Source organism: Tetrao urogallus (assembly GCF_951394365.1).
Source record: "Tetrao urogallus genome assembly, chromosome: 3".
Taxonomy (NCBI): domain Eukaryota; kingdom Metazoa; phylum Chordata; class Aves; order Galliformes; family Phasianidae; genus Tetrao; species Tetrao urogallus.
Window position 1 is genome coordinate 91,115,311 of NC_136815.1, and position 13,770 is coordinate 91,129,080.

Consider the following 13,770-nt stretch of genomic DNA (forward strand, 5'->3'; position numbering starts at 1 on the left):
TTCTCCTTTTGTTGGCATCCGAGCAAAGAGTTGAAGAAACTGTACCAGATGATAACAAAGGAACTGTGGGTCCTGTAGTTCTCACAGTACGTTACACAGAGTTCATATGTAAACAGTTGTAGTACTGAATCTCCTAGGTGAACTACTTAACTGAATTGCTTGGAGAACTGATAGTATAATGGTAAGAAACAAAAAGCCCATATATATATATATTAATTGAGTTGCATAGACTGTGTTGCAGAATATTTTCCAAACATCTAAAAGTAAAATTAATTTAATTGATCAGCTAAGTAATTGTCTGTTTCATATGAGACAAACATCAAATAATGTCAACACTAATTGTCAGTACCTGAACAGTGAGTTCTTGTGACAGGTGCTTTGTGCAATTCCAGAACAAGTGTTTGGAAGGTAGGAAATGAGAAGGTTGGAGGTGAGGAGCGGTGGGTCTGTCTAGATGTAGAATGAAGGTTCTGGGAAGTTCATCTGTGAATCTCTTCAAAAATGTAAATAGTGTAAAACTGTCCTTTTTGGAGAGAGCTGGAGACGTGTCTTTTAAATTTTAGCCAGAAGTAGAACATTGGAGGGAAAAGAGTAGATAAAATCGGAAAGACACAGATACATGTATGTGTATCGAAAGGCGACCAGTGTCATTTACCTGGACTTGAGCAAGGCCTTTGACATGGTTCTCCACCACATCCTTATCTCCAAATTGGAGGGATGTGGATTTGATGGGTGGACCACTCGATGGGTAAGGAGTTGGTTAAAGGGCTGCAGGCAGAGGGTGGTCATCAATGGCTCTGCGTCCAGGTGGAGGCCAGTAATGAGCGGCATCCCCCAGGACTCTGTCTTGGGACCGGTGCTCTGTAACATCTTTATCAGTGACATTGCTGATGGAATCGAGTGCACCCTCCCTCAGCATGTTTGCTGATGACACCAAGCTGAATGGTTGACACGGTGGAAGGAAGGGATGCCATTCAGAGGGACCTCAACAGACTTGAAAGGTGGGCCTGGGTGAACCTGATGAGGTTCAACAGGGCAAGGTTTGAGGTTTTGCATTTGGGTCAGAGGAGTCCCAGGCATCTATACAGACTGGAAGCAGCAGTCCTTGAGAGCAGCCCTGTGGAGAGGGACCTGGGGGTCTTGATAGATGAAAAGCTTAACATGAGCCAGCAGTGTGCCCTTGCAGCTCAGAAAGCAAATGGCATCTTGGGCTCCAGCAGAAGAGGGGTGTCCAGCAGGGACAGGGAGGTGATTGTCCCCCTCTACTCTGCTCTTGTGAGGCCCCATCTGCAGCACTGTGTCCAGGTCTGGAGCCCCAGTACAAGAAAGACAGAGAGCTGTTGAGAGTGTTCAGAGGAGAGCCATGAAGATGATCAGGGGACTGGAGCACCTCCCCTATGAAGGCAGGCTGAGGGAGCTGGGCTTGTTCAGCCTGGAGAAAGAGAAGACTGTGGGGTGACCTCATTGCAGCTTTTCAGTACCTAAAGGGAGCCTACAAATAGGAGGGGAGTCAACTCTTTGAAAGGATTGATAACTGCAGGATAAGGGGAAATGGTTTTAAGTTGAGGGAGGGAAGATTTAGGTTGAATGTCAGGGAGAAGTTCTTTACTATGAGAGTGGTGAGGTGCTGGAACAGCTGCCCAGAGAGGCTGTGGATGCCCTGTCCATCCCTGGAGGTGTTCAAGGCCAGGTTGGATGGGGCCCTGGGCAGCCTGGTCTGGTATTAAATGGGGAGATTTGCGGTTCTGCATGAGGCAGAGGTGTTGGAGATTCATGATCCTTGAGATCCATTCCAACCCAACTCATTCTATGATTCATAATGTATATTCTTATCTACAAAGCAGAGAAGCCACAGCAACTCTTTGAATACCAGTAGAGATGATGGTATTGCTAATTCTTAAGGTAAAAAGAGGCTGTGAAGAGGAGAGCCCCTCAGATCTTTGGGCACAGTGCTTGAACTTTCTAAGTTGCATTGCATGGATGTAATGACAGTTTTCTGCCTGGTCGTTTTAGTCTTTTCAGAAACATCGTCTGTATTTTCAAATGGAAAAAAACCCAGAACCATGCTACGGCATTGATGGACAGGGGAAGAGCCACTGATGTAATCCGTCTGGACTTCAGAAATGCCTTTGGTATCCCACAACATCCTTCTTTCCAAATTGGAAAGATATGGATTTGATAGGTTGACTTTTCAATGAGCTTAATCCTGCAGCCAGTTCTTCATCCAGACAGTGATGATCAGTGGCTCAGTGTCTGATAGAGATTGGTGGTGAGTGATGTCCCCCAGGGGTTGGAGTTGGGGCTGATAGACCTGCATTAGGAACCCTGGGTTGAGTGCACTCTCAGCAAGTTTGCTGATGACACCAAGTTGTGGGGTGTGGTTGACACACCAGGAGGATGGGATGCTTTCCAGAGGGACCTAGACAGGCTTGGGCAGTGGGCCCAGGAGAGCCTCATGAGGTTCAGCGAATCCAAATGCAAGATCTTGCACCTGGATTGAGGCAGCCCCCATTACTAATGTAAACTGGGGGACGAAAGGATTGAGTGCAGTCCTGCCAAAAAAGACCTGTGGATGCTGGTGGATGGCAAGCTGGACGTGAGCCAGCAATGTGCCCTCACAGCCCAGAAAGCCAGCCATATCCTGGGCTGCATAAGGAGATGCGTGACAAACAGGTAAGAGGGAAGTGATCTTGCACCTCTGCTCTGTGCTGGTGAGGCCTTGCCTGGAGTATTGCATCCAGATGCAGAGTCCTCAGTGCAGGAGAGATGTAGATCTGTTGGAGCACGTCCACTGAAGGGCCACAAAAATGGTCCACAGAATGGAGCACCTCTCCTATGAGGACAGGCTGAGAGAGCTGGGACTGCTCAACTTGGAGAAGGCTCTGAGGTGGCCTTTTGGTCTCTGAAGGGGAGCTACAGGAAAGAAGGGGACAGATTCTTTAGCAGATCTGTGAACAAGGAAAACTGGCTTCGAGCTCAGGGAGGGTAGATTTATGTTGGATGTAAAGAAGAAATTTCTTACAGGGAGGATGGTGAGGCACTGGAGCACATTACCGAGCGTTGTATTGGGGCATTCCCTGGGCAACCTAGTCTAGCTGTGGTGTCCTGTTCATTGCGTTGGACTAGATGGCCTTCAGAGGTCCCTTCCAACTCTAAGGCTTCTGTGATTCTATGGAAAAAAAGATCTGGCAGATTTTAAGATTTTTTTTTTTCCACGTGAATGCCAATTTAATGTAAATTATGACAACAGCCTTCAATTTAATGTGATGTAGCATGATGTAAATCTGAACAAGTTTAGAAATGGGGAGGTGTAAAGGAATTTGACTTCTGTGGTTAGTGATTGAAATGTCTAATGCGACACTAAGTGCAATTCAGACTTCCTTGTCCAGTATTTTGTCCAGTACTTCTACTGACAAGGGATCTTCTGCTGTTTCCCTCGTTAAGTTCTGCAAACTGATACACTTAAATGGCTTGCTCGGAGTTGGTTGCTGCCACTTAAGCTCTTAAGGGCTCCTCTGAAGCTCGAGGTAGGCCCTTGTTGAAACACATGTGGAAGTAGCTGAGGTCTGTGATGCATCATTTTTAAGACACTTCTTGTGCCTGCACAGCAGCTTCAGTGTGGATATTTTTAGAGATGACTAAACGTTCTGTCTAGGGCCGTGTTGCTCAAAGCCACAAAGAAATCCTAGGTAACCTCATTGCATGATGCAGTGAATCTTTCCTGCTTTCCTAACCTGTTTCATGAATAATGGCCTTATTTTATGTAATTTATTTGTTTGATTTACTGAATACTTAATGAAAGGAAGGAACCAGAAAAATTAATTAGCTTTCAGTTGCACAATTAATGGTATTTTCCAGAAGTCTGCCAATGAAACTGAAGGTTGTTATGCCCTTCCAGAGGACATACGAGCTCTGTTTCAGACTTTCAGTAACCTTCTGTTACTTAAAGCCATAATAATAATTAGCCATATAGAAGCCTTAGCTTATATGGCATTTTTTGCTTTTCTGTCCTCATTAGAGATTTCACTGTTATTTTTTAATATAATATTTCAGTTACTGTGACATAGTGGGGGGGAAGGGGGAAGTAACTTTAATGTATTTTCTTATGCAAGGGGAAAAAAAGCAAAATTGATTTTAAACTTAGTAAATTGTTGAAACCAAACTTGCCTGTTTGCTCTTGGTGCTTTTCACTTAGTAAGGAAACTAAACTCTGCTGCAGCAAGGCAAGTTATATTGGTTACCATGATAACTGAGTGCGTTACTTAGCTAATTTTTAACCAGTATAAACTGAACCAGTGCAGCTTTTCATATGGGTGAGACCTTAGGTCAGAATGCTGTTCATACTGTGGAGATTATTCTCTGTTTCTTTGTAGAAGATTGTCACAGGAAAATCTGGCGTTAAGATATAACATGTCTTGCATGAGAAGTTTCTTATGACTTGTTACTTCCCTTGTTTAGGAGTGGAAAACCCATGTGAGACAGGGAGTACCAGAGACATGCTGTTACATTTAAAAGTATGACTGAAAAGCTGAGAGAAGATCTAACGTTATTCCCCTTTCTTCCAGCCTCGAGAAACAGCATCGAAGTCTCATACTTTCAAAAACAAGTCCTTTAAGAAACCCAGAATTTGTGGATTCTGCAAACAAGCAATTGATAGCCAAGGCATTTCATGCAGAGGTGAGTAATGTGTGATGTGCTCTGTTTAATTTCTTGCAATTAGAAGGAAATAAAATTCATATTAATATCAAAATCTGTAGGAATCAGTGACTCTGGACTTCCTTGTGGACTAAATATAAATGTTGCCTCACTTCCTTCTTTATGCAGTACTGTGCCTTGTTTTTGTTTATGTTCTTTGTTTTGTTTTAGTGTGGGGGAGGAGCTGCTATAGGCAGTTGGACTGTGTGTTTTTATTACTGTGCTATTAGGAGGGTTCCAGACTAAGCCAGGGCCTCTTAGGATTGTGCGAGTGATGTGTGCTCAGTGTTTGATGGATGGAATTCAGCCTCAGACTGACGAAGTGACACTGATTCACTGAGCCATGAAGGCTTTTCTGTGCATTACTTTGCTAAAATTCTCAAGAATGGTCATTTGTTTCATTTTTCTATCTGCTTTATAGTCTCAGTCTAATGCTTAGTTTTCATGCCTGATCACTCACTGTAATGATGAAGAGATACTCATTCTGGATGCACGGACTGGAGACTTAGTTGCTTCTGGCATTGGTCTCTGCTTGTTGCTGCTGTGCTTCTTCACTCTTCCACCTTTCTATGTAGGACTAAACAGACTTACCTCTTCTCCATAGGATCCTTGTGGGAAAGACTTTAGGCAGAAGTTAAATCTGGAGAAAACTCTTAAGTGATTTCTGCAAGCTGTTGAAATAAAGAGGCTTTGATCCAATGTACTGATTTAGTCTGGTTAATGTTCAACTCTTGTAGCTGCACGTTAGTAAAGCAGTCTGTCTGTGTTCTGCATGCGTGGCTTACCTCCTAGTAAGAGAACATTTGGTCTTTTCATCTGATGCACGAGGGAAAAATAGTATCTTTTTCCTTAGTGATATTAGGACCGTCTGCAAATTTGAGATAGGTCTTTTGCCACATGCCTTCCCTCCCACACTCTTCCAACACCTTATGATCCCTCTGAGGGATAGAGAGGGCGGTAAGATATTTGAATGTGGAAGGAATGTGCTATTTACCTTCTACAGGTGTTGCTGAATTTGTGGGTGAACAGTGTGGATGAACCTTGCTTGTTCAGTGTTACAGTTATCGTACGCAGTTATACGTATGCATGCCTTTAAAACATTTATTCTGTCTTTCTGGAGGTTAGTCCCAAAGTTCTAAGGATTTAGTTGTATTTAACTTAGTAGAAATTGCTGATATTATGAGAAAGAAGCCTGCTGTCACGGTTCTGGCTTAGTTCCTTGACTAATAGGGCAGAGGGACCCACGCCCTTGGGAGATGGTGTAGGGAAAAGGTAGAGAGATGGGCCTTAAAAAAAAAAAAAAACAAAAAAAAAAAAAAAACAAACAAAAACTGGAAAGACTGGATGTTGCGTTGAGGGACATGGTTTAGTAGGAGCTATTGGGAATAGGTGAACGGTTGGACTGGGTGATCTTTTAGGTCTTTTCCAACCTTAGTGATTCTATGATTCTATGATTCTAAAACCCAACAACCAGCGGCTACGAGCCAAGGGAGAAAACTATTTTACTTAATATAATAGAGGAATATGAGATAACACAATATAATCCACTACAATTGCAGTTGAAGCTAATAAAACAGATAAAATGGGAGAGCGTTTGTCCGAAAACCAAAGGCATTACTCTAATAGGGAAGGTGACACAGCTAGGGAGCACACACTGCAAAGAGCAGAAGAAAAAGGGCAGTCTTGTGATTCTAACCAGTTCTGTCTTCCCTTAAATGAAAAACAGAACAATGAAGTCTTCTGGAAGCTGTAGTTCTTCTCTTCTGGGACAAGTACCCATAGCTGTTGACAATCCATGGGACTGCAGCATTAACTCTGCAACTCCCAGTGTACTTCATGATGTTATGGTGTGGGATACCAACAATAAAATCATAAAGCCGTGATGCCTGCTTAGTAGGAGAATTCTGTCAAGATCCTCTTGGTGAGATTTATTGTTAGAAACAGTGTACTAGTATTCCTGAAAAAAAGGCCTCTGGAAGTGGGAATAGAAAGTTTTTTCCAGGTTGCTGTGGATTTGAGTCTTTATAACCCAGAGCTGGAAGACTGTAATTAAGAAACTAAGAAACTATGTTTCAGCGGTTTATGGGCTGGTTTGGCCCAGTCCTGTTACTAGAGGAGGACCACAAAGATGATTAGAGGGCTGGAGCATGTCCCCTATGAAGACAGGCTGAGGGAGCTGGGCTTGTTCAGCCTGGAGAAAAAGAAGACTGTGGGGTGACCTCATTGCAGCCTTTCAGTACCTAAAGGGAGCCTACAAACAGGAGGGGAGTCAACTCTTTGAAAGGATTGATAACTGCAGGATAAGGGGAAATGGTTTTAAGTTGAGGGAGGGAAGATTTGGGTTGAATGTTAAGGGAGAATTCTTCACGGAGAGAGTGATGAGGTGCTGGAACAGCTGCCCAGAGAGGCTGTGGATGCCCTGTCCATCCCTGGAGGTGTTCAAGGCCAGGTTGGATGGGGCCCTGGGCAGCCTGGGCTGCTATGAAATGGTGAGATTGGTGGCCCTGCCTGTGGCAGGGGGTTGGAGCTTCATGATCCTTGAGGTCCCTTCCAACCTGGGCCATTCTATGCTAATGGGGCAGGGGGACCCACTGACCCACACCCTGAGAAAGGGGAAGGGGAAAAATGGAAGAGGGTAGGGCGATGTGCCTAAAGACAACAGCGGGAATGATCTGAGGAGGAAAGCTAATTTAATAAAAAAAAAAAAAGATAGGAATACAAGATAACACAATATATTACAATACAGTTGCAATTGAGGCTAATAAAAAAAATGAGAGAGAGGCCTTCAGTTTTTGGGCACTTACTCTAATGTTGAAGGCACGATGGCTAGGGTGCACACATGCTGCAGAGATGAGCAGAAAGGGAAAAGGGGTGCCTTGTGATCTGCAAACAGCTTTATTTTTTCTTCTGAATGGAAAAGGGAAAGAGAGCAGGGAACAGCCCTCTGGGGTATGTAGTTGTTCTCTTCTGAGATGTGTACATCTTGAACTATCGTCAGTTCACGGAACTGGAGCATCAACTCTCCCAGTGCACTACGTGATGTCATGATGTGGAATACTGATAACAAAAACCATAAAGCCATGGCACTATGTTAGTGATCTACGTGCAGTTCTGCTCTGCTGGACCTCATTCACACCAACATCAGGAAGCACTTTTGTTACTGTTCTTGTAGAGGTGATGTAGCACTGGCACAGGTTGTCAGGAGTGATTGTGGAGTCTGTCTCCCTGGAGTTATTTGATGTGGTCCTGTGCTCTGTGGCCCTGCTTGAGATTTAAAAACAAGCAGAACCTAAGGTTCTACAAGCATTTCTGTTGAGAGCCTTTGAAAACATTCCCTGAATGGGTGGATTGATGATTGTGACAATTCCATATTAAGGTCTTCATGGGATAACTTTTTACAGGTTTTATAGATGCAATATACAGAAGGAACGCTTGCTAGTATGTAGTGTTTCACCCTTCCTATCCTTCTCACATTCATAGAAGGTCTTGGGTTGAAAGATCATCTAGATTCAACCCTCTTGCTGTGGGCAGGGTTGCCAACCACTAGACTAGGCCTTTTTTTTTTTTTTTTTTTTTTTTTTTTTTCCCCCCCGCTGTTTCTGTTTTTCTCTTTTTTTTTCTGTTGCAAACATGCAGCAGACTTACCATCCTTATTCAGTGTTGGTAGGTTTTAGTTACCTGGTACTTAATTGTGAGAGCTGAAAAAGAAAAGGAGCTGCACAGAGTGGAGCTGTGACTACTAGTAGTTTCAGTTTAGTAGGAATCCATTTTAACTTACAATGTGGGCTTTGTAAAGCAGAGTTTTGGAAAAGATAGAACTATAAGTTGTCTGTTCCTTTGCCAGCTCTGAAGTGCTTGAAATGAAACCGTGTGCAGTTAATCTCAATTTAAATATGAAAAAAAATAAACTAACTGTTACAGAGCCAAATCCTGATTCTTCTGCTTCTGGTAAATTCTCCCTGGTGTTGTGCATAAGCGAGCAAGTTGACATAGAGAAGAAGAGAGGAAGAAGAAAAACCTGTAGTTAAGAACAACTGAAGTTCCTTTGTGTATTAATGAGAAAGCCTTGCTTTTTAGTAATTTGTCCTGAGAAAACAATAGCTGTTTGCATTGAATGCAAGTTCGTGACAGAGCTTGTAGTATTTTATAGGCTAAAATGAAGTTATGTGGAGAGAAATGAGGGAAGGTTATAGGTTGGTCAGTTCGTAGCATTTTGTTTGTGTAGTGATGGGTTATCTGCTTGTTGCAAGAAGGTGGCTGTAATTCAACATTGTAACAGCTAAATGAGCTTTATTAATGTGTAGCAGCTGTTGTTCTGGGAGGTGTTGAGCTCAGTCTTACAAAAAATGTGTCCTTTGCTAGTGTCCAGTTCTAAAAACGTGAAAAATGAATGGTTAACTGTCAAGTAAGCTTGAATGAATGTGTCACCGCGTTGTTAGATACTTTATCCCACCTCAGAAAAGCATACTTGGTAACAGTAACTTCATATTTAATGAACTCTACAAAAACAGCAGTAAAAATGGAAGATTTGAGAAGGAGTGAGCTGCTCATTTCCTCCCTGCCTGGTAATCATAGTTACGACTGAACTGTTTGATGCAGCTATTCATTATGGGGAATTATTATTTAGTGGTTGAAGTCTGTGGTACCTGCATGTGCTTCATTACACTGAGGACCATATGATTACCTGTATCTCCTCAGTAGTACCTCGAACATGAAGGTTTTGGAGCTGGAGTTGATAATTTCTCTGCATTACAGTTCGACTTAATGCAGGGCTGAGCAGATGAACAACCTGCTCATGTATATTTGCATAATTGCCCCAAAGTCTGCAATATTAGAAAAGTTTCTTGATTCTTTTTAAACCACTTAACCTGGATTACAGATATTTCATATTTTACTTCATTTACAAGCAAGCTGTGGTGACTATGTAACTTACGTATTTTCCATGTGAATATCATTTTTATCTTTATTGTATTACAGTTATATTTGATCAATGCAGAAATGTGTTTTATTTCTATTTAATTTTCCTCTGCTTTTTTTGAATTATATCTTGTCCCAGCTCTGTTATGTTGTAACCCAGTCTTAGTGTAGAGCAAGATTTGAGAGGTTTTTGGATACTCTGAATCTTCCCAACCCTTTCTGGGGAATTACGAAGTTAGTTACAGGTTTGGTAAATAGGAGTAGTTGTCAGTAATGCAGTAGTATTTTATACCTTAAGCCACCGATAAGTGAAATAAAGCTGAATTGAAGCACTTGTCACACTTCTGTTTGATGATTCACCCCTCCTGTCCAGGTAATGATTAAATTAACGTTTAAATGCTGGCATTGACACCTGACATGCAATACAAGCGTTCCTTGATCCAGACTTTGAACTAAAAGTAATATTACTTTAGATGAACTTGGGTATCTTTTTATTTGTGTAACCTAGCCATAAACACACTGGTTCAGGGAATATATTTTGAGGTGGTCCTGGTAGAAATGATTGTAGAATTTCAGTTCTTAAACAAGTGACACAGCACTCTGGGGAGCTAAGAGAGTCTGTATGTCTTAGTTTCAGATGGAATATAATTGTTTTTGTGTGAGTCTCTGGTATGATTGTCTGTTTTGGTTTTTGGAAAAAAATAATGTTGATAACGCACTGACTTTTCTAGTTGCAGCTAAGAAGTGTTGTACAGAATCTTAGAATCCTAGAATGGCCTGGGTTGAAAAGGACCACGATGATCATCTAGTTTCAGCTGCCCTGCTGTGTGCAGGGTTGTCAACCACCAGAGTCCAGAGCCACATCCAGCCTGGCCCTGAATGCCTCCAGGGATGGGGCATCCACAGCCTACTTGGGCAACCTGTTCCAGTGCCTCACCACCCTCTGTGTATGGAGACAAAGCCAATGACAGCGAAGGCCCAAGGAGCTGGGAGGGAATGTAATTAGGACATCTGACTTAATGTGACCAAAGGGATATTCCATACCATATGATATCAAGCAGGGGGAGTTTTGAAGAGGATGAGAGTTCATCTCTGTCTCTCTCTCTGCTACTGCTGGGGACTAGCTAGATATTAGTTGTGGGGTAGTAAGCAATTGCTCGTGCATCACTTGTTAATATATACACACACATATATATATATATAAACATAATTATCATCCTTTTCTCTATCTTGTCAATCCACAAGCTGTACTTATGTTTTCTTTTTTTCCCCTGATTCTCTCCACCATCCCACTGGGAAGAGAGGAGGAATGAGCAAAAAACTGTCATGTTTATCCATCTGCTGGCTTAAATCACAACACTTTAAAATTGGCATGCTGTTGCTGTGACACTGGGAAGTGTGTGGCATTTTGACACTACTTTAAATATGTTAACTTAAGGTGAGATCCTACTCTCCTAGAAAATTAAATAGGGGGAAAAAATTAAGGGGAAACATAGTGTAATGTTTAATGATTGTAGTGACCAAGCTGCATGATGAATATTAGACCACATTTGGGAATATAGCATGTAGTGACAGCGTGAGTTACATAACTGAAGAAAGCTTCCATAAAGCAAGCTGGGCTGGAGACATAACTGCATTTCGATGCATTCAGAATCTGAGCCCTGTAGATAGCTGGAAGGGGAGTGGTAGCTGATTCTTATGCACTCCCTGTTTCTTTCTGTCATTTTTTAAATTAAAAATAATGCAAACACTTGAAGTAAATGCCAGCAACTTAAGTATCGTGCTGATGATCTTTGTAGCTCATGATGGTTTCTTTCCTTGAAGATCTTTGAGACTCTCTTACTAAGAGATTAAGAATTGCTGTGAATCAAAGCATGAACACGCCTTAGGTCTTATCTGTATAATGAACAGTTTTTCAAGAAGGTTGTTTTTCTTAATCTCAAAGTCATCCATTTTAAACCAGCGTTACTCTGATCCTTTCTCTGAGTGTAAGTCCTTAATTCATGATGAGCATGCAGACTTCCTAGACCTCACAGTACTGCTTGGACTGTCCTCAGCTGCAAGAAAAGAAACTAGGCAGTCTTGCTTTTTCCTTTTTTTTTTTTTTTTTCTTCCCCATTTGTTTCATGTGGGCTACTGGCAACAAGGAGCCCTAGTCTTGTTGAAATGCATTTCTGGATGAAGTATTGCGACACTGATCTTTTTAAGTCTGATGAAGGAGGTCTAAACCCAGCCTTCAGTTCCAGACTGGATTAAGTTTTAATCATTTTGTACCCGATTTGCCATGTATAGCTTAAATATGACTAAACAGTTGCTGTGTGAGTGTTTAATTAAAAAAGTAAACATCTTCACAGTGCTAACATTCTGCCATTGTAACAGCATAAATGGAAACGAAACAGAACTCTCCAGAAATAAAGAAATAAATCCCACAACACCCTGGAGTTGGCAGGAGGCAGTTAAAATGACAGACATAAATTCCTACTGATTTTACTGCGTAAACAAAATGGTTAAAGTGTTCCTGGAAACTAGGAAGAATGTGGGAGTAAAGGAGAACAGTTAAACTATTGCAGTAACTGTGCCAAACTACTTTTCTCTTAATAAAGATTTTCCACTGCTTTTGTCTGTGAGTGGAATGTTTCATCTGCAAGAGAGTTCGTTTACAACCCTGTTTACTGTGGAGTTGTGTCAAGTAAAAAAAAAAAAAGCTGTATCTTAAAAATTCCATGCTTACAGTCTATCATGAAGTGTTAGGACTTTCAGATGAAGGGACGGTTGTTGCCTGAATATTTAAAACAAAAATGACAGCAGAAGACCCACAGAGACCTGAGTCACTACAAGATAATTTAGGGCATAAGAAGTAGAGGAGCATTTCTTGCTACTGTACTGTGTGGCTTATTAGTCTAGCGACATCTTTAGCATGTGACTCATAAAAGCAGAAGTGTTTCATTTTGCAACTAAAGCCCATTATTTCCAGCTATAGGACCCTTTTGCCCTTCAATGTGCAACCTTCTTCATGTTAATTTTTCACTCTGTTTTCAAATTGCTGCAGAGCTAGTGCAAATAGGTCAGCAGAACAGTCTGTTTACTGAGGTTCTCTCTAATAATGTGGTTAGTGTTGTTAAAATCTTATTAGACACACGTTTTCATGTGTTGCACAGCTCTCTGTTTTGTGAAACATCTTAGCTGCAACCAGATGCCTTTCTGTGCTAGGCTCTGTCTGAAGAAGAGCTGATCATGGTGGCTTCTGGTGGCTTCACTATGCTATGCATTTGTCAGAACATCCTGATTTGGTTTCTTACTTGGCATATTGCCCTGTGGGAGACCACTCTTGAGTGGCCTCTGCTTGGGCATGGGTCCACCAACCCTCTGACTGCAGCCTTGCCACCATTTGCTTATCCACTGAATAGTCTTCAAAACCACATCTCTCCAATGCAGAGATAAGGATGTGGTGTGGGACCTTGTCAAAAACCTTGCAGAAATCCATGCTAATGACATCAGTTGCCCTTCCTTTGTCCACCAGTGCCATTACTCCGTCGTAGAAGGCTGCCAGATTGGTCAGGCTGTGCTGTCTGTCTTGGGTTACCTTCTACTTTTGTATGTGCCTTAACATCTCTTCCAGGAGCATCTGTTTTATCATATTCACAGGCACAGGTGTGAAGCTCACTGGCCTGTAGTTCCCCAGATCTTTCTTTTCCAGTCACCAAGGACTTTGCCTAATAGTTATGACTTTTTAAATATGATGAAGAGTGGCTTGGCAACCACATCAGGCAGCTCCTTCAGAACTCTGGATTGAGTGTTGTTTGGCATCACAGCCTTGAACTCATTTAGCCTCATGAGGTGATCTCTGACTTGCTCTGAGACCGAGAGGGTTTTTTCTCCTTTGAGCCCAGCCTTTAAGTTCAAGGACACAAAAGGTACGGAAAGCCTGACTGGAACTGAAGATAGAGGCAAAGAACTCGAGCCTTCCCCATGTCTGAAGCAGCTGGTTCCCTCCCCCCGCCCCTCTGCTCCCTCAGAGGGGATATGCTCTCCTTTCCTTTTCTGACCAACATACCCGTAGAATCCCTTCTTATTTTTCATACCTCTTACCGAGTTCACTTTCATTTGCACCTTTGCTTTCCTGATCTCTGCCCATCTGGACAGTGTCCCAGGCCACAC

General features: G+C 42.2%; 1 protein-coding gene across 1 annotated transcript in view; it reads left to right on the forward strand.

The window, feature by feature from the left end:
• TNS3 (tensin 3) overlaps window positions 1–13,770 on the forward strand; it is a gene marked incomplete at both ends in the record, with an annotated part of 220,099 nt that overhangs the window by 53,698 nt on the left and 152,631 nt on the right. The window contains one exon of the mRNA XM_079533832.1: window positions 4,566–4,677. Within this exon, the coding sequence (XP_079389958.1) occupies window positions 4,566–4,677 (112 nt within the window). The remainder of the gene's footprint in view (window positions 1–4,565; window positions 4,678–13,770) is intronic.